Raw genomic sequence first — 27,182 nt, forward strand, 5'->3', positions numbered from 1 at the left:
CCAACGCTTTATGTTTCAGACAAACAATTTAATAACATTGCTTTTACAATCTTAAAACATGTACACATTTCATTACTCATGAAGCCAAAATCTTTTTAAACTGAAGTAATTCTATTGGAAATTCAAATGTAAAAGTTTCAAAACTGTTTTAACATATTGAAATAGGAGCTACTGAAAACAAAACAGTCTAAGAAGACAATTCTAGTAACATTTAAAACGAACAGAAAAGCAAGATGATGTCAAGTAAAAGCACACGCAGTTTAACAGCTTCAGGATTTCTTTCTTTAAGTGATACCCTTTTGTGAATTATGTATTAAGAGAAAGATAATAAATTTAAAAGAAAAAAGCTGTATTTCTCTAAAACCAGTATTTCTAATGCCAGACTTTTGTATTTTGTTTTGAAACAACTTTCTATGTAGTTACACCAATCTCAACATCTAAAAATGGGCTTATTTGTCTAACTTTGTGTAGCATAGGGGATGAAATGCAAAATCTGCTCTGCAGGTGTATGGAGTTACGTATCTAGAACATTTACGTGTATAAAGAAAACGAATGCAGTATTAAACATGCTGAGTATGGCAGAAAAATGCAACAATGTATTAACTCAGAGAGAATACTACTACTGTGGCTGTGCTCATCAGACCATGCTAGGGCACGGGTCATTTTGTCATTTTAAGTAAAGAGCTTCTCAGCTTCTTTCATTTTCCTTTTCCTGTCCAGTTTGGAAACTGCTGTCCATCCTGCCTCACGCATCTTCCTCATGGTTGACAGTTTCAGTACAGAGCCTGGGGTCTTCACGTTTAATGTAGCTGATTTCTAAGAAGAGGAATTAAGTCATTCACTAGTTCCTATAATGTATTTAAGTAACTGGCTTGTCATGAAAACAAACTTTAAGGTACCTTTTTTGGTGTCATGGTATATAATTGTGAAGCCTGAGGATAATCCCTGTACAGTTTTTTAAACATTTCTTCCTCTGAGACTAGGCTCTAAAAAAAAAAAAGTTACTTAAAATATGTGCAAAACTATCTTTTTTAAACTTTTCTCCTGGGGGGGTGTTAAGAGTATTAAATAAAAGTTAGAATGTTACTATGAAGCCTCAACAGTTCAATAAGAACAATATACAATGTTATTCTATGACTGAATGGACTTTTTGTAGCAGTACCGTCTGTCATAGAGTTACTCATTCTGTACATAGAAATGCGGTTCCAGGGAGAACCACTGAAATACCAATATGCACATAAATATTGTCTTGGAACCCTACATACTTTCTATACATTCTTATATATAGTAATGTGCACAAGGAAGTGTAAGCGTGCTCTTTGCTCTCTGATTTTACCAGGAGGTCGCTGTGCTCAGAGCTGTCTGACTGCGTGTCCAACTGGAGCAGCACTTTCTGTTTTTTCCTCATGCTCTGCTCTGAGAGCAGGTTTGTGCTTTCACTCTGCAGTTTCTGTACTGGAGGAGTCTTTATCATGTATGCCTGAGAAAGAAAATACTTGTAATTGTTCATTCTATTTTCAGTGTCAGTTATAGAACATAAAACCCAAACTCATACCCCAGTTTACAGACTGAGTGCAGGAAGACTAGAGATGTGCTGTGGAACCATGCATTATCATTCTATCCAGAATGTGGAGCATAAACCAAGACAAAGGAAAAACAAACAATAAAGTCCCTTTTTTTGCTGCCAAACAAGGAGAATGAACAGGAAGCTGTAGGAGAACTGAGTTTTATGGCTGACTGCATTTAACTTCTTCATGCTTATCTATAGAAACTCAAGGTATTCCGAATTGTAGCTCCTACATGCAGCCTATAACCAACAGCTAAGGAAATGCCATCAAACAAACTGCAGTAATAAGCTTTCAGAAAGACACTGCTACTGACATCAAGAACAAGGTTGGGTTTACTTAAATAGCTCTTTTTCTAGAAGTTAAACTTCTCAGAGACATTGCAATGGAACCCTGCAATCCTTTTTTTAAAGGATAACAGGAAAACGGCAGTTGTATCTTAACAACAGAAACTAACACCATGTGTGAGCTGCTGACAGGTTTTACATGAGGTTTTACAGTTCTGCTGAAGCAGCCACGAATACTCTGACAGTTTTTACAGCAACACAAGCTATTTTCTATTCCATAGAGAAAAACGTGCCTTTTAAAAGAGACACCACTTTTAAGTAAAAAAATTCTAGAGGCATTATTAAACTCACAGTCCCTCTAGGACGGAACTGTTACTGGTAATAGACAAGGAACTGAGCAAGGAAAACTACACACAGTAGGAGCCCTTATACAAGCTGCTCTTTGATATCCCTCTGGAATACATTTTTGGGTTTTGTGGCTATCTACCTTTTAAATCCCTGCTTATCCCAACAAAAAATAAATAAGCAGCTACACAGTCAAAAGAAATTCAGTCAGAAAAGTAAACCAAGACCAATTCACTCTTACGAGTTACAGACCTTGAATGATGGATTACCCAGGGGACTCTTTGCAGATACTGAAGGAGGCATTTTAGTCTTTTCCATCACATTGACTTTTGTAGGAATATCGTTTGGAGACCTTTTATTCTTTACATTAATTGATTCATAGTCCAGATCAAATTGAGGTTTAGGAGGCTCAGCAAAATGAGTCTGTATTTTCTAAGATGAAAGAGGTTTAAATTAAAAGTGTTTCAGTCTCTTTTGTTGAATGTAGATTATTTATCATGAACTTCAGTGTATTGCACATGCATAAATATTACCAAATTTAAAGTTCATTAATGATAAGGTTAAAGGTACCTTGTGCTTCTTTTCCTTTTCAGGAACCATATTTTGCAGGGCTTTTTTTGCAAGATTCTCCTAAAAAGAGTTGTGATAGGAAATAAATATCGTATTTGAATTCAGCTGTTGAAATTTTTCTTTGATATTTTCTCCATGCTTCCCTCATTACTTACCAATTGAGGAGTAATTCAAAACACTCACTAACACAAGGAATGAGATATAATGACTTCAGAGAACATCAAGCTCTTGAAATCAGACAGCAAGCGAGAGCAAGACTTAGAATCAAAAGTGACTTCATAGCTCTCATTATTACAGTGCCCAAGACCAGGCCAAGCATGTCACCCAAACTGCTAAATCTAATCTGAACCAAACCAAACCAAACCAAACCTTCTCTTGAATTTCTGCTTTAAGTTGTTCCTTAAGGGATGACAGTTCACTTTTCAAACATGAAAGCTCATTCTCCTAGAAACAATTAGATAGGATAGGATTAGCTATGGTTAACCTGGAAAAAAGATCATGGTCCAAAATGAGACAGTAATTAACAGTGATATTCCTTATACACAGAAGAAAATTCCATTTGTATGAGAGTCCTACTTGTTCATAAGGTTATGCTGAGGGGTGATTCAATTGCTAGAATAGGAGATGATCAAAGAAGCAGCTGGGGGAGTATGATGCAACTCTAGACTTGAAGTTTTGTTTCAGTTTGTTTTTAAAAGAGCTGAAGTAAGAAACTAAGGTACTAAGAAACAGGCACTTGACCAGATCTGTTCAAGGTAAGAACTTCAAACACTTGTGAGAATGAGGGGGAGAGGTGGAATCAAACTATTTAATACAAATGTTTCTTATTCAGTGAGGTTAAAACATGACACACAGGAAAAAAAACAAACATGACAGCAGACAGAAAAGCAAAGCTACTCAGATGTGTTTTTAGGAACAGGTGTGGGGTTTTAGCGCACAGAATAAAACCTGTAAATAACAGCAAACAGAAATTAGTGGGTTGATCTTTACTGTTCTCTTCCACTAAAGCAGACACTTAACCCCGCAAGTGTTAAACAGGAAGAAGTCTAATATGATATTTATAGTTATATTACACTTCAAGGACAGTAGCCCCTCCATTGAATTAGCGCTGAAGAGTTCACCTTACCAATGCTCTTTTTGATGAGAACTGCTCTTGATCTTTTTCTTTATAAAGTTTTAATTCAGTATCTTTTTCTTCAACCATTTTATCATATTCACACTATGTTAAAAAAAAAATTCAAAACATGACGAAACGTTCGAATTACAGATCTACCATTAAATAAAATATTATTCCTTTTTTCAAATAATGTTCTTCTGAACATCTGAAAATTGCTATTAACAAACATTGACACTTCAGCAGAAACTGTGAACCAGAAAATGCAGAAGCAGTATTATTCCATGGGCTGACAGAGAATGCTTTGTCTCTAGGCAGTGGTATGTGCTCCAGCACATAAAAGACGTATTATTTGTATTAATGGTACCTGCTAAATATATTGCAAACCAGAGTCATTAGGAATGTAATTAAGACATGTTAAACTGCTGAAGGTTCCAAAGTGATCCAACTGAAAGGCCCCAAACTGATACTGAACCACATGGCATTAGGACGGTACCAAAGGAGGCCTGAATATCAAACCAAAAACATCCTAAAAACTTAGGTAACTGGAATGTATCTGCCAGTAAAGCACATATTCACAATAGGAGTTTATTTTTAGATGAGATGTCAGCATATGTTCAGCTTTATTTTCTGGACTCGCACCTTTATTAAGAAATTTCACTTTCCAATCTGTAATATTCTGGTTTTTACAGGTTTTTACTTGGCACAGTATTACACATTACACATCACATAAATCAGTCACATCTCTTACCTTATGCTTTTCCATAAGTGCCACCATTTCAGTTATCTTGTGCTGACATCGGATATCAGTTTCTCTCTGAACTGCAGCTGCTTCATGAGCAAGCAACTTCATCCTTTCTACCTGTTAGTAACAGCTTTCGTTTAATTAATGAACAATTATCAACAACATATCTTTTTTAAAAAGAATCTTAGTTTCATTATTTTTTATTTCTGTGGGTGCAATGTACCTACAATGTAAATCTCATTTAGTGTAGTTTTTCAAATCTCACATCTTTTACACAGATTGTTAAAATAGGCAAATAAACCTAGATTAAAACTACAGCCATTCCCCTTGGGCAGACAAGTGTCATTTCAAACCACACAGCCATTTCAAGCCCTCTGCCCTCATGTATTTAGATATTACCATTCAAAAAGTGAGGGCAGAAAAATACTGGGAAAAGTTACAGTATAATTTGCTTATGCAGTATTTATACCAAGAACAGAGTTTCTGTGAACAACACCCTGACAAAAAAGGTTTTTTAACTCACTTTTTATTCCTAAAAGACATATACAAACGTTTCAGCTTATGGCTCTAAGATACTAAAGCATTGCATATACAAGAATCATAGGATCATAGAATAGTTAGGGTTGGAAAGGACCTTAAAATCATTTAGAAGTTCCATTTATGTTGATAAGACTGCTATGTAAGAGCAAGGACTCTAGTTGATACAGCTCCATAAAAGCAACATATTACAAATATCAAAGATGTAGTAAAATTAACAGCTCTCACCTCTTCAAGAAGTTTATTTTCATTTACTTTTTTTGCTTCAATGTCCTTCTCATAGATGTCAACTGCTTCCTTATGTTGCTTGTTCATATTTTCCATCTCTAACTCTAATTTATTCACCTTTTGAGAATGCAGAATTATTGCTGTTATTTGTTCAGGAACAAATATGCCAACGATTTATTTTTACCTCTAATGCTCAAGCAGAACAACTCTGTTACTTTTTAGGCATGTGATTGAACTGTTCCCTATTTAATGTTCAGGATTTTTCATAGACTTGAACCTTGGCCTGTAGTGAGTTAGAAAATGTTCACAGAAACAATGGCAACATCACAATGGGAAAGTCAGATCACACCAGTTTTGTGCACCTCTGTCAATAACACAGTCTTAAAGCTCAAGGCTCTTCTCTGTTTCAATGGGTGGCATTACTCAATAATGTTCAGTGCACTATCAATCAAAAAAAAGGGACTGGTTAGGAACATAATTCCTTGAGATGTGATGCCCATCTATTATAAATGTCTGACAGCCTTGGCAGTGTCCAGTGATTAAAATTAGAAACACCTCATGGGCTCATTCCTGTAAAAATCTGTATCCCAGATCCCTAAACCAATTAAGAACATTTTTAACATGTATTATCATTAATTACACTGGGACTTCAAACATTCAGTCTTTGTGCTTTACCCTCCTCTTGCATATGGTTATTTAAACCCACCTTCCCTTCATAAAAACTTGTCTTCTTGTTTTCTGCAGTAATTTTCTTTTTCAGCAGTTTATTCTGTTAAAATGAAGTAAAACAAACACTACACTTCAGTAAGTTCATAGAACTATGTAAGGATTTCACTGTTCATTCCAGATTTCAGCAAGCAGTTAACTCCCTTTTTGTTGTGCAGTTCAGGCTTCAGATCAATTTTCTAAACAAAAGAGTGCTCATCTACTGACTTGAATAATACTGTTACTATGGCCTTATGAAAGCCTCCTCATGGGCAAGAGCAGAGAATAACATGAGGGTGATCAATGGGAAAAAAAACTAAAATGCTGCTGACAAAAACTGTGCAGATGTCATGACAAAAAGAGTACAAGTTATGTATTTTTACAGTACAGTTATTAACAACTTGTCCTAATGCACAATTCCTTTCTACTATTGGTAACTGATATAGGTTAAGGATATTAAGGATATCTGCGATACCATATACTGTATTACAATAAAGTTATTATTTTTTCATTTGCATTTTTCAAAAGGATAAATTGAAAGATCAAGTCATTCCAAAGGTGACTCCTTAATTTACTCAGGATAAAAAATGTTATAAATTACATAGATATTTCTAAAGATATCACACCAGACAAAAACTATTGAAAAGTTACCACAAAACACCATGTTTTATGTATATGTGAATTTTAGCAACTGTACATACCTCCTGTTGCAACTCTTCAATGCATTTGTTCTTATTTTCAGCTTGTTTCTTTAAATTATTCAACTAAAAGGGATATTTCAAACGTTAGTTAACAAGATCCTAAAAATTTACTCTCTATATTAGAGATTACTGTCAATGTTCTTAAACATGCATTCGCATAGTCTGATTAATTCCAATGGGACTGAAACATGTGTGACAACAACTGGACTGTTAACCATAAAGTACTACAAGGATTTTGCTAGCCCAGTACCATCAGCATTAGCAGCAGTGCACCAGTTCCTCAGTGGTTATAGACTTAAGAAAGAAAAGGAAAAAGGAGTAAGTTCACAATGTAACAATAACCTCGTATGAAGTTCTCGACAATCCATGCAAAGCTAAATTTTCATACCTTATTTTCTAGAATTTTCATCTGCTTTTCCTTTCTTGACATTTCATTTTCAATATTCTTAGCCTGGAATTAGAATTATAAATCTTTGATTTTTTACAGTAAGATTTTGAAATCCATTATGGTGTTAAAAAGAGAGTTGTGCTTATGTATTTTCATGATAAAGCACAGGATATGGCATACATTTTCTTCTCTTTCATCCAGTTTACTTTTAATCTCTTCACCTTTCTTTGCCATCTTCTCCTTGAAAGACTCCAGTTCATTTCTAAATGCCAAATTAAAAAACATCAGTAAATATTTATTTAATAACTTTAACTTCTTTTCACTACTGCTATTTATACTTTATTTTCTAAGGAGAGTTGTTAATATTGATGAGAAACTGCATAAATTGTTCCATGAAAATGTTCTTAAAAAGGTACAAAGTGACTGGGAAGTCAGTGTCTGAACTGGACAGATTTTTGTAAATATGGAAAGATGTTCTCCTTACTTGAGTAAAATTATATTTCAATCTGTAATATTGTAACACGTCTATGAAACATGAAGGCTGCCTGTCTAACGGTTGGTGGTAGAGAGACTGCTTCAGAGAGTAACATTGAAACAGTTTCACCTTTTCACATTCACTCCATAACCTTTCATGTCTATTTTTATTTACACCACCCCTAAGTTAATGCAGAACAGGACAGCTCTCTGCACATGATATGAAGCTAGGGCAAAAATGATTCCCGTAACAATAGGCATTGCTAATTTGTAGAAACTTCTGCATGGCTAACACTAATTTCTGTTTAGCTATAGAACCTAAAAAAAACTAAACTAAAAATCAGAGAAAGCCGCATATGAACAAAACATTGAAACTAACTGTGAAGGAACAGAGTCTACTTCCTTTAATGACATGTACATTGATATTTGGCTTTACTTGCCTTAGCTGGGCATTTGCTTCTTCCAGGTTTTCAACTAACTGCTTTGCATTTTCTTCTTTTTTCTTACAATCCTAAAGAAAGACCCATGTAAGTAAGATGGATAAAATCCAAAGAGCCATTTGAAAAAATTCAAAGACATCTCAAGCAGTATCTTGACCTCCCTTATTCACAAGGGCAACTGTACTTCCTTTATATTTTAAATACAAAAAATAGTTCAGATCGTCTAAATAACCGTGTCATATTGTAGTTTCCCACATGACTTGTAATTGAATGTTGTCCTTTAAAAACAGCTGGAAGTTTACAACTTGCCTCATGACTCTCTTGCAGTTTCTCAAGTTCTGCAGCCATAGCAGCTTTCTCTTGTGCTACCTGCTCTTTTTCTAATGAAAGCTCATTGATATATGCTGTCAGTTGTTCATTCTTTAGCCTAGTTCAAAACAAATGGTCAGTGGATTAAGAACACGTATTTTATAATTTCCTTTTAAGTTAAATTCATCTGGTACAAGAATGTTACTTCCCACTGAAGAAGTCCAGTCCCATACTGACAAATTTATAAATGTAAGTACGTAACAGATGTCATACTATGTGCACAGGTTCAACTTTCATTAGAAAGCAATCATAGATCATTTCATTGTGTATCAAAGTAACTTCTTTGTAACACACACACATACAAAAACCTTAATATTATTAAAAAAAAACATAATCATACGCCTCTTGTTCAAGATCTGTTTTCAGTGCCTTAAAATGGTCTAAATAATTTTTTTCCTTTTCAGCTGTATTGCTCAGTTGGACTTTCAAATCTTGGATTTCTTTCTGCAAAAGAAAAAGGAAGCATGTATCTTTACATCTCTCTGGGGTGATGAAGAAGCTGTGTTAGATATGGAACAGATACAAGTACTAACTGTGTCACTATTGCAAGTCCAACTAGTCTGCAAAGTTACTGACCAAAGTAACTTTAAAATTTAAACAAAGACATTTGTTCACCTAAATAAAATAATAGAAAAACGCACAGAAATGCAGTACTATGTGATAGAATAAGCACATATTTTGGATGCATCTCAAACCACAAAGCAAAACTCTTTCCTCTGAAATCTGCTGCCATTACAAGCTAAGGCAAACCTTGTAATGTGGTGTAGTTCCTAATACAGAAATATTTTGAATACTGTCTCCTCCAAATAACTGGTGATGTACTGATACCATAGGCACTGGCAGGCAGTTGTTGGGAGGTGGAGGGAGCAGGGAAGAGGGGGGGCAGAGGATTAGTTTCCAGGCACAGCACATAGTGGACTACAGGAATTTTGTATCACAGAAGGATCTGGAGACAAACAGCGTGAGAAGCATGAGTACAGGTGAACAAGAACTATTCCATAAACCGATAGCAAAGACAATTCACAGGGATGTGTCCTCAAACATTCTTAATACAGCTACTGTACGAAGGTGAAGGCAATGGACTACAGATAAGAGTCAGACTCTTCTACTTTGTATCTTCTGCTGTCATTGTCATGAGCGGAGCATAGGGTAGAGCACTGGTCTGACTAGGTGGTATCTCTTACATTCTTCTATACAAGTGATAAAGTGTGACATAGCTATTAATAACATGGTATTATCACTCTTTATTCAGACCTCTCTGATTTGGAGAACATTTTTCGTTTCTTTTTCTCTCTCCTGCAAATCTTCTAAAGTAGCCTCAAGATCTTGCTTCTTCACTAGAAGTGCTTCAACTTTTCCCTGTTTAAGAACGTCAGTGAATCTCAGGTCAGAAAATTCAATGCACAGTACATAAGGAACAAAAAACACGGTAAAATGCAAACCTGGTTTCACTCTATCCGTCCTTAGCTGATTGAATTTCTTGTTATAATTGTAAATACAGATCATGTAAATAAAGATCACAACAAAAATAATCCTGTGTATTAAAACTGTACTTTATGTATAGCTTAGACTTCATAAGAGAAAATGGGCCTGTTTCACAGTGCAGTAAGGTTCAGAGATCAGATCTAAATACCTCAGGAAACTGCCCTGTAAGTAAGAACAGAACACTCTAACAGGAATACATGGAACAGGGTGTTATATCCCAAAAAAGACCTTTCTGCAGGCTCTTAAATGTTTTCTTAGTATGGAGGGTGCCTCACCATAACTAACAACCCACAAGCAGCAAAATAATCACAACAGATTTGTGAAGTAATTCTCTTTACTGCCAAAAAAGAGTAGATCCCTCAGCCTAAAATGTCACACACATGGTGCTCATGAGGTTTGAGCTAATGTTCACCACAGGAAAAGCCCCAAACAGGTAAGGAAGATTAATAGCAACGTTAAAGCAGATTAGACAGTGTTTTTATATGGTACTTAAGATCCTTCCAAAGCAAGAGACTTCAGATGAAAAGCAAATCCCATGAGACTAATAAAATGAACATTTACCAGTGTTTCTGACAGCTCTTCCAGTTGCATTTCTTTGTCACATTTTAGTTTAGTCATCTCTTCTACCGCACATGTAATGTAAAATTAATTGAACAGTTTTACATATTTAGCAGGAGTAGAAGGCATTTATCCCTCTGCAGTACCCAGCTTTCAAAACTTGATGGATTAAGTTCAGAAATTGTAAAGCTAAATTATGACTTAATTGAAATGTAGAGTTGAAAAAAACTATTCAGAAAGACACTAGCAAATCTATATTTGAAAAGAAACTAATAATTTCTCTTCAATAAAATCCAGAGGCTATTGTGTTTTCCACAGTCAAATAAACTGTGGACTGACAGAATGGAGTCATCGCCAAGTATTGATACATCTGCATTTTTCCAGACAAAAATATCTGGGTTGAAAATAATCACATGGATATGCTCAAAAAACAAATCACTTACCAGTGACTTCAAAAGGTTTTCTATAGATACTTTCATGTTACTGGTGGTGTTTGCAAGTACTGGACACCAAATACACTTTTGCTCTGGAATTCTCAGAGGTCACATCTTACCTTGTTCCAGACAAGCATTGGCAGCTAACTTTGGAATGCTTTTCCTTAGATGGCCTCAGTATGTACAAGGACATAAAATTCTATTTCTCGTCTATCATATCAGGACTAGAGACACATGCTGCACACTGGGAAAACAGTGCTAAAGAGAAAGCTCTTCCTCTGGGGGATAAGCAGTGAAGATCTAGAAATCACAGGATATCAAAACATTTAAAGCTAACTGCAGTCAGTGTAATTCTACATCCAACATGGGGAGATTACTCTGCAGGAAAGTTTAATGTAAGTGATGCGTCCCTGCTGCAAGCTACAGAACAAATTCCTGGAATCTGCTGCTTAGCAGTGTAAAACCACCTCTCTAACAGGTCTTAACTGGAAGAGTGCAGAGAGACCAAAATGACTTCCAGGAGAATCCACGAACCTATGGTCTTACTACTGGAGCTCCGCACAGCACTGCTGTGGGACTGTTGCCAGCTACACCAACTACCAAAGGGAGTCAGATAAGTAAAAAAGGATTTCAGTATTCCTGACAGGTACGGGATGCGGTAAAACCAAAAAAACCATTTTTATTACCTAGCCCATTTTCTTTCTTTCTATAAACCTTACCCAGTTCAGCAGATTTATTTCTGAGCTCCAAGGTCAGCAGCTTTGACTCATCATGATATTTCTCTGATCTAAGGAAACGGTATTTGAAAAAAAAAGTTCAGTACAAAGGGCTGCATTTGCAGCTTAAAGGATAATAAAAAGTCAGGACAAGGTGCAATGGCCATAAACTAAAACACAAGAAGTTTCACCTCAACATGAGTAAAAACTTTCCATTGGCAGTGGCAGAGCACTGGAACAGGCTGCCCAGGGAGGTTGTGAAGTCTCCCTCTCTGGAGACATTTTATCCTCAGCAGCTCTGTAATCCAGTGCTTTACCTAGTCTTGGAATTGAAACTGTTTAATTTACCTATTTTGCTCTGTTTGCAGCAAGTTTTTCAAACTGGAAATGGAAGTCTCAAACTCTTCTCTCAGGGATGCATGCAAAGCCTTGGCTTTTTTACACTCTTCCACCTGTGCTTCTTTTTCTCCAGTCATCTCAATTAATGCTTTCACTGCAGTCTGCAATTCAGTTTCTAAGCTCTTTTGAGTAACCTTCGAAGGAATTATATCATTTCTAAAGGTGTTTTGCAACAAACAGCTACAACTATTTCAAATATAAAGTATCACTATTTATGCAATTAGTCATCTGATCTATTTATACTAGAAAAGCTATAAGCAAGCTGTACCTCTGTTTTCCTCAGTGAAACTTTGGTCTCTTCCAATTCTGCCCTCAAATGTTCTTGACAGATCTGGGACTTCTTCAACATTTCTTCTTCATGTCCTAAGCAGAAAGATATATGCTTAAATGTAAGAAAAAGATGAGATTTACTAAAAAATGTTTGCATTCCTATTTTACAGATCAATATATTCCTTTAACTGAACAAAAGTTACATAGAATATTCATGCCATAGTTTGTCAGCAGCTTCTGTTCCACACAAAAATGTGGCCTTGCAAGGACCCAAAATTTTGCTGCTGACTAGTAACAGGGTAAAATTATCATCGTTCTGTTCCCTGTACTTCTATAACTAACTACATGCTAACGCAGCAGAGAGAGCTCTTACTTTTTGCTTCTTCTAAGTCAGCAATCTTATTTTTCGATTCCTGCAGCTGAGTTTCCATATCTCTTATTATATCATCTTTTTCATCACTCTGTATGGTAAGAGCTGAAATCTAACAAAATTAAAATAATATCATCATGAAGTCTATAAAAAAGGATAGATTCTCATTTTCATTGTGCACTGCGTGTGATTAGCAACATACTACTGCCAGTCAAGTTAAACAAGGTGGTCAATCCTAGCCAAGTATTGATCAAGTCATATTTCTCGGCATGAAAAAGCTCTACAGTTCAAATTCAAAATATTAATTTCAACAGACTAAAGATACTGGAACATAACTACAGTTACTGGAATCTTACTTAAATGCAGCTCCAGATGATTTTTTGTCCTTTCTACTGATCCTGAGAAACATTCCTTGTCCCTTTGCAATATCATAGAATCATAGACTTGTTCATCCATCCTCGGAAAAAACAATAACTCTTGACCTTCCCAGACCCAGATGCGTGCCCAGCTTCTCAGACTGTTGCTTACGAACTAAAAACTCTTATCACAACTCATTTCCTCAAATTGATTAGTCTTCCCTCATCACCAATACAAAACCCTACTCTAATCTCACATTACTAAACTCTCTTATCAGCCTGTGATCTGATATGTACTGTAATCCTTCTTCACACCTTCCTTTTACCAGAGATGAACCATACCTTCCTTAACTATGAGGACTGATGACTGCTTTGCTAACTTTATTCTCCTACACAAGCAACTTGATAAAGGCAAGTATATGTATAGAGAACAAAAAGAGAATCCAGACCTTACATGTTTTTAAATCCTGTCACTAAACTATCCCTTGTTATGATACAGCAGTTTCATTTCAACCTTCCAAAATACAAATATGTTACAAACAGCTAAGCACTTTTAAAATAATTGTTTTCATTTGACCTATCAGTCACAAAACCAAAAAGAGTTCAAATATTAAAGAAACCACAAGATTTGTTTCAAAACTAAAGCTGTACATATTAGATTGTAAAAGTGAGCAAACCTGCTTTTCCTTCACACTGACTTCCAGTTGGCATTCTTTTTCAAGCTTGTCCACTTTTTCTGCTTCTTCTTTTACTTTTGAGAAATAGTAATATCCACAGTAAGTACACAAGCTAAAATATACTCCAAGTTAAATAGCATTTCCAGTTTAAGATTGCTTATCATTTGTTGTATAAGTTGTTTCCTAAAGAGTAACTGCTGGGGTCATGCTTGAAGTTATTTTCTAATCAGACAAAATAATTTTTGTGCCAGCTTTCCACAGAATTAGTCCATTATTCCATTAATTGTTTAATAGTTTACTATAAGAAACAAACATAAATGCACAGCAAAAATGAAACAGGCACAAAATATTGTAAAGAAAGCAAATATTTACTTACAATTTCTGTGGCTGCACACTAGTGCATTTTCATTTAAATATACCTGTACTTCACAGATAAAACTTAAGACTTTTGAGTGACTATTTGAAAAAAAAAAGTTTCAAATCTGACCCAGTGGAAAACCAATAAAAGGGTTCAGGCATCTAAAAGCAGGCAGAATGAATAAAAGTGGGTCCAGACTGACAGTGTTAACTGTTCATCACCTCAGCACTTTTTATCTTTCTGGCCTGAAACCCTAAACTGAATGCAATAAAATCTATGAAGAATAAAAGTGTTAATCCTGCAGCATCAAAACAATAAACAGTTCTCACATTTGAAACACATTTCCAGTCTGGTGTTCTCTGCTTGCACACGAAGCTCTTCAAATGCCACTACCATCTTCTAAAAATAAAATTCGATATGTAAGTTCATATAAAACTAAGTACATTCAGTAATAAAGAATAATGTTTATGCTTCGTAAACAGTGTTACAAGCTCATTTACAGTTGTAGGAGAAATTTTGTTATAAACAAAATTCAAAGCACAAACATATCTTGAGCTAACAGAATGTTTTAAATTTTCAAAGTTTGAAGTTTAAGAATTTTTGTACTCAAGGTCTAAACAGTTTCAAGGAAGAAACATTTTTACTGGTCCGTGTATGTAGATACCTAACACAATGGAAGAGTTTTGTTTTTCTTAGTTGTCACAGCAACCTATAATTAGTATTTAAACATCATAGCATGTACACTCTGACCTGGCTTAATATCAAGTTCATCACTCCCAAACAGTGATGTCCCACATTTTTCTATTATAAATACATAAAATTATCTAATAGAATAACCTAATATACCTGACCCCTAAACCTGACTGAACACAGCAACCTGTTCTGGTCAATCCTGCTTTTAGCAGGGAAGGCTCTCCAGAGGCTGTCTCCAACCTCAGCCATGCTGTGAAATCATCAGGTAGGTGAAACAGAGCACAGAAAGCAGACAGAAGTTATGGCAAGCAGGTGATATGTATCTACATCCACCCCAAACACTGCTGCATTTTATCCCATTACTATGCTCTGTGAGATACAAAAAATTACTCTTGAAAAGGGACTGAAAATCTGACTTCCTGCATCACATGTGACTGTTCTAATTGCTTTATCAATACAGGACATTCTCTGTACAAACAGTATCTCAAAATATGCATGTAACTCAAACAGCTCCACATACCCATATAACTCAGATCACATCTGAGCCTTTTTACAAGCTACATCACTTACTTCAATGTTGTTATTAAGTTCCTCATATAGTTGTCTGGTTTCTTCTCTTTCATGTTCATCTATCAAAGTAAGAACATACAGTTTTCCTTTAGAAAAACAATGTCAGCTGTCCAAGCCCTTACACTTAAACAGCATAATAAATTAGAAAAGTAATTACAGGCTCTTATTTAAAAGGCAGGGTGCTAAAAGTTATATAATCTGTGCAAAATGTGTGTTCCATTGAAATATCAATCAAGCTCAGCTTTCAAATTTCCTTTGTAATCTCACTTTTTCTCTGATGTAATTCTGGATCAATTTATATAACTATATTTAAATTTTGACAGAGTAATGTTGTTCAGTATTATTGGATCAAAAAATATAGTGTTTGAATAACTGTAATACAAGGTTTAGCACTGAATTTCTTCAAATCAGCTGACACCCAAGACCACAGGACTGCCATTACAGAACTGTAACAATATTTCATCTCCACCTCACATATCTTAATATATTCAAGGTACCTGGATAGGACTGAAGAACATCAGTGGACTGACAACACTTCAGGAGACCTGCACTCCTCTGGAGTTGCTGCTAGTGGCTAATCAGGGTTGCTTACACTGCCTTAAACCAATAGCAGTATTCAGACACCTAAACAGCTTCCAGGCATGTAACCTTTTAGCAAATTGTCATACTGACTTCAGAAACCCTCTAGATTGAACATTACAAAAAACATATGTGTATTAGTCCTATGGCTTCACTTCTAATCTTGCTCTGATGCAGAGCCACATACAGTTTATCTCAACCAGGAAACAGATTTGTGGTTGAATGACAGCTTCTTTCCTTTGTTAGATTAGAGAAAGCTGGAAGTACCTTTACTTCAACAAATCAAAATTTAAACAGCATTTACATTTGGTGGACTTCTCTGTGAAGTGAGTACAGGTTTCCTTAAGCAGGTTACACAAATGCCTTGAGGCACTGTTTCTAGAAGAGGGAAAAAATACCATAGTATGTTATCACAGAATGCACGGTACTTTGCATACCCAAGTACTAACGCTGTAAATGCACTGATGAGCTTTATGATTTAACAGCTACTAGCACAGTTCTCAGCATGAAAACAAATTATTTTCATAAAAATATATCTGACTGTGTTACTTACTCTTTTAAGAGGTCTTTATTTTCAGATATCTCATCTTCCAGTTTTAAACTTAGTTTTTCATTTTCAAACTAATTTCATAGGGAACAAACAAAAACCACACTGTTACTGGAAAACGCACTAGAAATACACTCTCACTTCTCAGATCTCACATGGAAAAGTAATTTTCTGCATCAGAAGACAGCGAAACCCATTTTATCAGGCAATACATACTGAGCCATCTTTTGTTACAGTTGACACGAAAGACATAACAATAAACAATAATTTACCAGTAACTGAAACCCTCAGGGGTATGTTGTTCATCCACACATTCACACCCTACAGGTGCACACCCTTTCTCAGAATAATCACTTTCTCAAAGCAAAAGCCAAACAATCAGAGACAACTCTATTACAGAACCAATACAAACAAACAACAACAAAAAAGACAAATAAAATGTTTTAAATATGTATTTCAGTCACAAAGCTGTCCATCACTACCAAAAAGATTAGAAACAAGGATAAAGCAGAGTGCATTTCCTGTATATGTTGAAAACAGCACGAGCATACTTTACAGCTACAAGGAAAATGAAAACTTACTCAGTTTTGAACAGGTTTCAGCACACTCACATTATGATGTGTTTGTAAATAATACAAAGATGGAATGCACATTGTTAAAATGAGAAAAACTATTTTTAGAAACCAAAATGTTACTTTTTCCTTTAATAACAGTAGAGCCATAGGTCACTGGTATCCAGCCAAATGGTTTCTTTGAAGTCATCACATTGAAAGCTCGAAAATACTTCAACCTCTGCAACATTCTTATATATTTAATTGCATGAATAATATTTTCATACTACAACAGGAAGAACTTTCTCTTTACATGTTCAGTGGATATGGTACAATACTGGCCTGCAATTCCTGAATGGCTTTACGCTGTGCTTCAATAATCTTTCTGTTTTCTTGCAGTTTTCTTTCTTTCTGCTTTAGTTCTGACTCTACAGTTAGTTTCCATCGCTTGATCTTCTCAGCCTCTTTGTAGAGTTTTGAGTACAACTCATTCACTGTTTCTACATTCTATTAAAACAAATTCCACAATTTAATCTCAAATGCTATTTAATTAATAATGTTGTAGATAGGTATTTATCTCTTAGAAATATCACAGGAGTAATTTCTTTTCCACAGATGGCGACACAAGCTTACCAAGAACCAAGGTTTAATTCTTTGTGCATCCTCTGCGCGTGCACTGGCACATCACAGAACAAGTAGGACTCAAAAACAAAAGCGAATACCCCAGTGCCCTGAGATACAGTGACATTGCTAAACAGATATTCTTAAAGATATGGATAAATGCACTCCATTAAAAGTCAACAAAAGGTTTGCTATAATGATCAGTAGAGCCAGGATTCCTCCCATTCTGCACACCATTTCCCTCTTCTTACTTCAAGAGATACTGCTGAGTTAAGTTAAACTGGTTCAGAGATCTTGTCCAGGATTACCTGTGATAAGTTTTTGCAGCTAACTCATACATAAAGCAGGAAGAAAAAGCAACCAACTTTGTGCTCTTTGAATATCTTTAAAGCACTGTACAAGGAACATTCGTTCAGTGGCTTAGCCAGGTAATAGTACACAGCTCACAAGGCAGATCTGCAGTTTGTTTGAGGTGTGATGTCACCTAACACTACTCACGTTTTGGCTGCACCATGGTATTTTCAGAGTCCTGACTTTAATAGCTACAAGGGCTAAAAGAAGTTTAGTCCTCAGGGATATGAAAACCTTTAGGAGGACTGCAAGAATATTTTGTTCCATTTTTTTGCAGCACACAGCATTTTGTATCTGGAAAGCACAGGAAGCTACTGCAAAAAAACCTAAATAGCTTTACTGAGTTGCACTAAAGCAGAGGAACATTGGTAGAGATGCTGTGAGAAGAATCAAACGCTTCAGGAAACCCCTCCACTAAATTCATTGGTTTATAGATAAAATAAAGCCAGACAAAGCAATTGGGATAATCTGCTTCAATTTTCCAAAGAATACTTTGACTTCAATCCTTCCGCCTTTCAAAATATTCAGAACCAGTTTCACAAAGATACTTAAGTGCCTAAATCTTATTCTGATTAAAATGCCCAGACCTACCAGGCCCTTAAAAAAAAGTCAATTAAAAAAAAGTCACCTTAATATTTAAAGGTTTCTCTCCACTGAATCACAAATAGCTTCACTATGTGACTCAGCTTTAAATAGAAGACAAAAAATTATTACTCCCCTCTGGCTACTTCCTTTAGCCCTGAAGTATCTACTGAATAGTGCTTTAGGTAGTGTTTTGAGAACAAATTAAGAGGCTCTAGGAAATGAGATACGCAGAGTTTATACTTATCTGACCTCTTCATCTACCTCAGAGCCAAGTTTTACTTCCTGTGAAATCGCATCTGAAACATTAAGAGATTTTGATCAATGTATTTAATAAAAAATAACAGTGGGACTGTATTTATAATGGTTCCATCTATGAAACTGTTAAACAACACATGAAAAATGACAATATGAAAAAATATAAAGAATGTGCCAGGTAAATGGCTTATTTTAGGCTGTCATGGATTCAGCAGTAGCTCATGCTCTGCCAGGGAGGAGGAGAGATAGGGCGCCTGGTCTGGGCTAGTCAGGGAGGTATTCCATACCACAGCACGTCCTGCTCGGGGAGGGGACTGGAAGCTGGCCGGGAGGGAAGGGGTTAACACGCCGGGCTGGGCTCGGGGAGGCAACTGGAAGCTCGCCAGGAGGGGAGGGGGGAGCTTTTTCTCTCCTCCGGGCTGGCCTCGTGGTGGCGGGTGGTATCGTATTCTCTCTCCCTGTTTGTCTCCTCTAACATTGATTTGTTATTGGTACCGGTAGTTATTTCTGTTATACCTTGATTGCTGGACTAATTTTCCCTCAATACGTGGGAGTTGTATTCCTCTGGCTCTCCTTCCCGTCCCTCCGGGAGTGGGAGGGTGAGGGGGGGAGGGGAAACAAAGGGGGAACTGTGCAGATTTAGTTTAAACCACGACATAGGCTTACCAGAGTCAGTGATTTCACCACGGTTTGGTGTACTCATTACAAACGGCGAATTAAAATCATCATCTGGGCATTTGTTAACCCCCTGCACAAATTAAAAAATTAGTTTCTGATGTGTAGATTTGTAAAGAAGGATTATAAAAACCAGGGGAAAAAAAACACGAGCTAACATGAAAACAGACTTTTCCATTAATGAATCAACTGCCCACAGTTTGCGAAGTCCAAGGTATTGGCAATGGCTTTGGCACTCTCTCCTGTGGTTCTTACTTCACTGGTGGCTTTTCTAACTGTTGGTCTTATGTAGATTGTTTTACAGACTACACTGTGGTCAATGTGGAAGCTTTTGGTGACAAGTATTTATTAGCTGCTGCATGCCTGTATGCAGTTCATTGCAAAGGACTCATTAAGCAACATGATTAAACACACCCACACCCCAGTACTTGATACTTACATTTTACTTTACTCCCAAAAGTACTTCTAAAACACACCTGCTTATCTTTTAGCATGAACATTCCATTTTACAAAGCATCAGAGAAATTTGCCTTGTAAACAGTGTAACTCATCTCCTGTCAGAATATCACACTGGAATTTAAACATATTTCATAAGGCACCTAAACATGAAAAAGTATCTTGTTGAATTCACATAACTCAGAGCATAGAGAGAGAACATTTCACTGCACGCTTTATCTGGCCAGACCAGTAAATCAAAGCCAGCAGGGGTATCTGAGTGGTGCGCATCCCACTTACTACCTGAACTGCCCACATCAAACATGTTTTATCACTGGTGATGCACAGTTAAAATACACAGCAGATGCTCAGGAAGATTATTCTTTTCAGTTTTGATAGGAAAAAAAAAGGTAAAAGTCTTTGAAATTAAAACTTGAGATGCTCACCCCCCAGCACCAAACTCAACAGCAGAAAAACGAGTTGGGCGCCCACGCCGCACGTATTTATATGTGCTTTCCAGGAGGGAGGTTCAGGACTGGAGAGCCTGGGAGCCCCTCGGAAGACTCTCCACTCTTTCACCGCTCCCACCCCGCTCCTCAGCCGTCGCCTCCAGAGCAGCACACGGTAAAGCAGGCGGCAACACCATTTACCTGACATAGCCCCGTCGCCCGAGCGCTCGCCTGGGGTTTGACTGCAGACACTTGGCCACTGCTCAGACGCGGCGGCACGAACAGTTTGAACGGCTTTTCTTTTTCCATGGCCTCAGCATAAGAGGCGCCTGTCACCTCATGGCGGCCGCACCGGCCCCTCAGCTGCTGAGGGACGGCAAAAAGGCGGGAAGGGCGCGCGAGCAGGCGGGGGGGGGGCGGGGAGCGGGAGCAGCCGCCCTGAGGGGAGCGGTGCGGGGCCGGCCGGGCTCGCCTAGGCCAGGTCCCAGCTGTGGCAGAGCAGCGGGGCCGGCCGGGCTCGCCTAGGCCAGGTCCCAGCTGTGGCAGAGCAGCGGGGCCGGCCGGGCTCGCCTAGGGCAGGTCCCAGCTGGGGCAGAGCAGCGGGGCCAGCCGCGGGTCCTGGGTTCTTCGTGTCACCAGCACCTCCGCGTGGGTATGGTTGAGGGTGCGCAGTTCCGTGAGGCGCCCGATCAGGCGGGCGAAGTGCTGGGGGTCCTCAGGATGATGGATCTTGGAGTACTTGTAGAGGAGGCTCAGGAGCGGCTCCTGCAGCTCTTCGACGTGCCGCTTGTTCCGCAGGAGCGGGCGGTCTGTGGGAGCGCGGCGACAGAGCAGTGAGCGGGGCGGCTCCGCACCCGAGGGCTCGGGGGGTGAGGGCGGGCAGCGCCGGGGCCGAGCCACAGCTCGCATTACCTGAAAAGAACACCGTCGTTGCTACGAGCAGGGCGTATTCGGTCTCGGTCACGTTCAGTTCACCCATGCTTCTGTAGAAGTAAAACAGCGCGGTAATAAACTCCTCGGTTATACCTGATAAATAAAATAACCAGAATGTTACTTGCAAGCAGAAACAGGCACTGCTATTATGAATCGGCTCCAGGCTGTTCTATTGCATGAAATCGGTAGCAAACGTGATGAAAACAATGCTGATTTCTAAATACAACAGAAGTTGTATTGCAGTTATGTTGTGCAGCTTTTGATATATACAGCCCAAGGCTTTACCTTAGGATGTAAGCAAATGAACCTCTGTCTTCCATGAGGATGTAGTGCCTGAGTGTGTGACAGCGGCTTGAGGGAATGGAGAGAAAGAGGAGAAGAGAATGAGCAGTTGGCCACACCAACTGTTGCTCCATGTGATTGAGAACAGGGCCAGCAAAGTAAGACTCCCAGGTATTTTGATTCTGAGACCTTCATTACCTGTGGTAGTAGTGGAAGTTGGACTTTCTTCATTGTGAGACATTTCCATAGAGTAAATGTTTCTATCAAGGTTTTGAATGTGACAGTATGTTGCACGATCAGAAAGCCTTAAGTGACCTGGAACAAGACAGGTGAGAGCTCCCAGATAAGTTTAATGTGACTTTAAATATATTTCTGTATCAGCTTTTCAAATATATATACACCAAAATGTGTGAACTTGTCCCAGATCCATACAGGCAGAAAAAAATTGTTTTTTTTTAGTATCCAGCACCAGGTTCATTGGTTGCGTTACTGTTGGTCAAAGTCTCTTGACACAGCATCTAATACATTATTAATATACCTAATATTATCCATCCACCCCACAACTTGGGCTAGCACTCAAAAATGTTGCTCTTTATTTGTAAATAATGGGAGGAAAACAGAGATTCAATTGATTTTTATTTTATTTTACTGATCTTTGGGGATAAAAAGCCAATAGAAGGTTATGTAAGCATAACTGGTGCTATTCTTAAGTACCAGTGTAGTTGAATAGGAAATTATTTCAGTCAGTTAAAATTAATGGAAGTTGTTTCAAATTGGCAGCACCTCCTCCCAGTGTTAGTACAAAGCTTGTTAGACAAACTTACTTTCACTTGTTGATGGTTGGCATTCACTGATTCTTTGGTTGTATATTTGGGCTGAACGCAAAAACATTGCCTCAACTGTTGACCCTTTTAGCAGTGCAATCTGATCTTCACTAGCTAAACTCTCAAATCCTGCAGAGAAAGATACATGTTAAGAATCAAGGAAGCCTGTGGCTGCCTTTAGGCAAAATTTCTTCTTAATAGCTGGTTAGATAAAAGGAAGAAGTTCTTCACGTGTTCTTACACCTAATACCTTTTACATTTTCTACATCACTTAGTGATTGTGGATATCTCTTCTCCTTATTCATTAATATCTGATCTTTTTAAAAATTATGTTCATCTTTTGGCAAGCTTATTGTCTGCACTTAGAATTCAAGAGTAAAGGAACTTTATTGATTCTTTTCTTTGTCCTGATCAAAGCAGGATATGTAACATAGGAAAAGAGCTCATCTGTTCTTTCAGATCTGCTCCACAGTAGTGCTAAATTACATCAAATATCTGCTTCAGAAGTGCTGATTGGCTTTTCTCAGTAACTTTTACAGCTTAGAGTAATGAAAGAATTATCACCCTCCCAGCCAAATGTTTGTCAACTTCACACTGAAATTTAATTGCATGTTCCCTTGTCCTTTATTAAAGGAAAATATGAATAGGAGCTGGTTAGTCCCTTCTGTGCTGTGTTTTCCTTTGAAGGAACATCTGTTTTTTTCTTTGATTAGGATAAATTGCAAACTCAACTGGATTTCAGAATGTGTTGAAACAGTAATTCACTCAGGATGGTAGTTTGAAGTCCATGTACTTTCAGAAAATGTCTCTACTCCATGTCAGAAAAAGAAAAATCTAATCCTAGCAAACTTTTGAAGTGAATCCTTCTAACATGTCCTCATGACAAGTAAATGGTAAACCTGATTATTAGATGTGGAAGAAAAACTGGTCAGTGGAATGAGAGTTTTCTTAAAGCCTGTGGTATTCTCGGATTCATGCCATCAGTATAGTTCCTGTCTCTTGGGAAGCAAAAGAGTCACACTGTTTTGCAATATTTCCCAAAGGAAGAAACTTGCCTGGAAGTCTTTTTGTGAAATCCACTAGCACTTGTACATGGATGACTGCTGTCTGGGAGAGATGGAGAAAACTTTCCTCAGGACTTGCAGTTTCCTGTAGCTGCATGAAAGAGCATTTAGACATCTGATATAACCAGGGTGCAGTGCGTAGGATAACAACTTAGCAACACAGGTTGATTGTTCTGTGTACATACAAACTTCTTTGCTTCCTCCAGGGGAATTGTGTATTTTTGGTGTGCTGCTACAATGTGGTCCAGAAGCTGATGCTCCCTTGGAGTGAGTTCCATCTTCTCTGGGATCTGTTAAAAAAAAAACCAACAAAACAATGAGGTGATAATGACTTGAGGCAAAAATAAATGATAAAAAGTGATCTTTTAAATAGAAAAATATCTCACTTTTCCAGCTCTTGTTGTAGATGATACATGTTTACTATTCAGCCCCTCATCTTCCAGCTTTATATTGTAAAGAAAACTGCTCTTCTGTTTGAAATTCTTTCTGAGCCGCTTTGACTTGCACTGTACTTCAGTCAGCAAACCTGTGAGGCATGGAAGTGTGTGTCAATATGTGTATTTTCAAATAATTACAATTTGAAATAATCATTAATAGAGCTAACACAAGTCTTTCATCACAGGAACAGTCACCTATAAGGAGCTATGCTTGCTAGAGAATATGGTAACGTGTTATTCGTTAGATGAGTTAGTGTTTAGTATCCTCCAAAGGCCTGAGTGTTTGCAGGCTCCTTGCTTGTGGCTCTGTGATAAAACATAAGAATTTTTCATGAAGAATATAATAATAACTTTTTCCAAGCACGAAAGCACATCTGATAGGCTTCCTACTGCCCTGTCAAGGTTCAGGGTATTTAGCTGTCTCTGGTGAGTGCTTTCTTGTAATAACTTTGAATAGCTTCTTAACTTGAGGAGATACTTCCCGAGCACTGTTGTTTTCTACAAATAAAGATGCTACAGGTGCCACAGACTCCAAGGTTCAATCTTCCGACAGCTAAATGAGGTTTAGAACAACACCACTTAGCTTTGATGAGGAAAAAAGATTTGCTTTGGAAAAGGTTTTACGGAGTTGATGAGTAAAGGAGCCAGCTTGGAAGGAGCACTTACATTCTGCTAGCATTCCCACAGCTTTACACTTCTTCAGGCGACATTCCTGACACTTCCTTCGCATGTACATGTCCATTTCACAGTGACCACCATTCTTGCATCGATACACTGCATTTTTGGTTATGCTGCGTCGAAAGAAGCCTGCAGGCAAGGATCAGGTTATGACTGAATGAATTTACCTCTAAAAAGCTTTATCTCATAATGATTTAAAGAAATAAATGTCTTTTGGAGTTTTGTTTGTTTATTTTATGATGGAAACATTACCTTGATTTGAAATTTGCTCTTTTAGCAACACAGTTATGTCTTGTACTTTCTGGTGTATATTAATTGCTATGTTCCTTTCCTGGTCAAGACAGCCCCCATAACAAGTTAGAATCAGTAGCAAGTAATTATTACTTGGGTTTGTCTCATTTTAAAAATAAGTAAAGTTAGTAACACTGAAATAAATCTACAATAAATGGACATCAGAAAATCGGTGCCTGCTTAAACTGACACTGTTCTAGTGAACAATCAATGCAAAAATTAAATGCTCATATTAAACAGATACTGTGAAAGCATTTTTTCAAAAACTGGTATAAAATGGGAATCTGGAGTAAGCATCTTAGATAAAAGGTTTCTTTGGTAAATTAAAATCTTCTGTAGAAACACTAGCTTAAAAACCAATGAAACTCTGTTTGCTTAAATCACAGATGTGGAACACTGTTGAGCACTGTGGGCCCAGGGTCCTGCCTAAGATACAGATCAGCCTGTTTTCTTCTTACCTTTGCAGCCTTCACAGGTAAGTGCATTGTAGTGATAACCTGAGGCCTTGTCACCACACACCACACACAGCTCCTCCTGTCCCTTCAGGCCCAAAGAAGAGTGGTTTAATCTTGGCCGTTTTAATGTTTGGTATCCACCATCATCCATATGGGGTGCTATGAAAGGGGGTTTGCTTAATTCACAGCTGCTGATGACACATTGCCCATCACTGTACTGAGAGTCCAGGCTGTACGTGCTGTACTGGGAGTTGGAAGGTTGGGACTGTAATACTGGAGGAGGAATTTGAGCTGTTGAGTATTGGCAATAGGGAGCAGTCTGAAAATCAGTGTCCTGCAGCTGGTAGTTGATATGCTCTGGCAGAACATCTAGATACAGAAGAAATCAGAAATTAAATAAAAAACTGAACAATATCACTACATCAGCTACTTAGAAGTCTTAAAATATTTTATAGATTAAAAATTTAGTAACAAATAATAGAGAAACACATTTTCAGAAGAGGAGTCTGATAATTTCTTTTTAAATGTGCTACCTGTATCTTTTTTAACTAGAATCTTAGATGTAGTAGAAATGGCTTGGTAACAGTTTGGGCCATGTCATATGGGTGCCAGTGAATTCTTACTAGGACATAATTACCACATGTCAACTGATGGGATTACACTTAATGGTTGTTTTTATTACTTGTCCACATTACAGAATATTTCCCATAAGCAAGTGAAGTGTTTGTTAAGGATACGTATTTCATGCATAATTCTGGAAGTGTTGCACAAGAGTTTGAGCAGGATGGTCCAGAAATTAGAGGGGTAAAAATTACTATGACAGGAGACTTAAAGTTGAAATTCAGTTGAGTGAAAAGCAGAGGCTTGCTTTATTTAGCATTTTTCCACTTATAATCCCTTACAATTAAGTTTTATCTTGGCAAAATATAGGTACAGAATTATGAAGAGTGCTTCTTCCTGCCTTTCTGTTGTTAATTTTATCCAACCTTCCTTAAATGCACACTGAAGAAAGCTTGTGCAACATGAATCATATTTCAGTCTTCCTTTGGAATTGTAAATCTCTGTAAACACAAACTGGAAGTTTGTTGTGGGTTTATTTGGGGCTGGGTTTAGTTTTGGTTTGGTTTTTGAGCAGTTTGGAGGGTGTTTTTAATGGGCTTTGGGTTCTATTTTTCCTCTTCCATAATCAAATTAGTTATTGCAATTATATAAGATATAGAATAACCATTATCTATTTATAATGTGTCTGGAATACTGCAATAAACCTTCTATCTTCTTCATGCAAGTCAAAGGGAGACAGCAGCAGTAATGTTTATGTGGAATGATCAGTCAGCATGATTGTGTTGTGTACCAAATCTGTCTGAGCACATGCTAATACTTTTCATTTTCAGTGTGAGCTTGATAGACAAATGTGTAGCTTCTAAGAGCTTGTAAAGACAAACTAAAATGAAGAATTCCCACAAATGTTCATTTTCTGTCCTGCTTTTTCATAATATGGAAGTTTTGCTTTTACTCACCATAATACTGGATGGGCTCAGGCAGACAATACCCATCTGGTACAGTGACAAATGTATTTGCCATGTTCTGCTCCTAGCTGTGCTGTTTCTTTCACTTTGCTATGTCATAGACTTTAAGAAGGCAACCTAGAGAAATGGAAAAGTAAGAGAAATAATCATGCAAGAAAGAACTGCTGGATAGGGTTAGCTACAGAGCTAAACCCAGAAAACTCCAGAATATGGAACATTTTCAGATCATAAGAAAATCTGTGAAGTCACATAATACTTTCAAAGAGGTTGCAAAATGTTTCCTTTTCCTA

General features: G+C 37.4%; 2 protein-coding genes across 2 annotated transcripts; both read right to left on the bottom strand.

The window, feature by feature from the left end:
* Positions 1 to 204: 204 nt before the first annotated feature.
* On the bottom strand, positions 205 to 20,711 carry SYCP1 (synaptonemal complex protein 1). The gene is made up of 31 exons (XM_034069784.1): positions 20,604 to 20,711; positions 19,510 to 19,591; positions 18,838 to 18,884; positions 17,374 to 17,538; positions 16,487 to 16,554; positions 16,238 to 16,311; positions 15,355 to 15,413; positions 14,421 to 14,490; positions 13,734 to 13,807; positions 12,704 to 12,812; positions 12,329 to 12,423; positions 12,010 to 12,194; positions 11,665 to 11,732; positions 10,515 to 10,576; positions 9,723 to 9,827; positions 8,809 to 8,912; positions 8,409 to 8,526; positions 8,100 to 8,170; positions 7,366 to 7,447; positions 7,186 to 7,248; positions 6,798 to 6,860; positions 6,098 to 6,160; positions 5,392 to 5,508; positions 4,633 to 4,743; positions 3,894 to 3,986; positions 3,137 to 3,211; positions 2,768 to 2,827; positions 2,450 to 2,629; positions 1,337 to 1,480; positions 900 to 986; positions 205 to 816 (listed from the first exon to the last, which is right to left on the bottom strand). The coding sequence occupies exons 1-31, from the start codon at positions 20,709 to 20,711 to the stop codon at positions 673 to 675; spliced, it is 2,946 nt and encodes a 981-aa protein (XP_033925675.1). The 3' UTR covers positions 205 to 672.
* Positions 20,712 to 20,972: 261 nt separating this feature from the next.
* LOC101869625 (bile acid receptor-like) lies at positions 20,973 to 26,965 on the bottom strand. The gene is made up of 10 exons (XM_005140877.4): positions 26,884 to 26,965; positions 25,370 to 25,735; positions 24,609 to 24,749; positions 23,892 to 24,031; positions 23,691 to 23,795; positions 23,497 to 23,596; positions 22,442 to 22,570; positions 21,816 to 21,932; positions 21,315 to 21,428; positions 20,973 to 21,211 (listed from the first exon to the last, which is right to left on the bottom strand). The coding sequence occupies exons 1-10, from the start codon at positions 26,945 to 26,947 to the stop codon at positions 20,973 to 20,975; spliced, it is 1,515 nt and encodes a 504-aa protein (XP_005140934.1). The 5' UTR covers positions 26,948 to 26,965.
* Positions 26,966 to 27,182: the final 217 nt, after the last annotated feature.

This window comes from Melopsittacus undulatus, chromosome 16 (assembly GCF_012275295.1).
Source record: "Melopsittacus undulatus isolate bMelUnd1 chromosome 16, bMelUnd1.mat.Z, whole genome shotgun sequence".
Taxonomy (NCBI): Eukaryota; Metazoa; Chordata; class Aves; order Psittaciformes; family Psittaculidae; genus Melopsittacus; species Melopsittacus undulatus.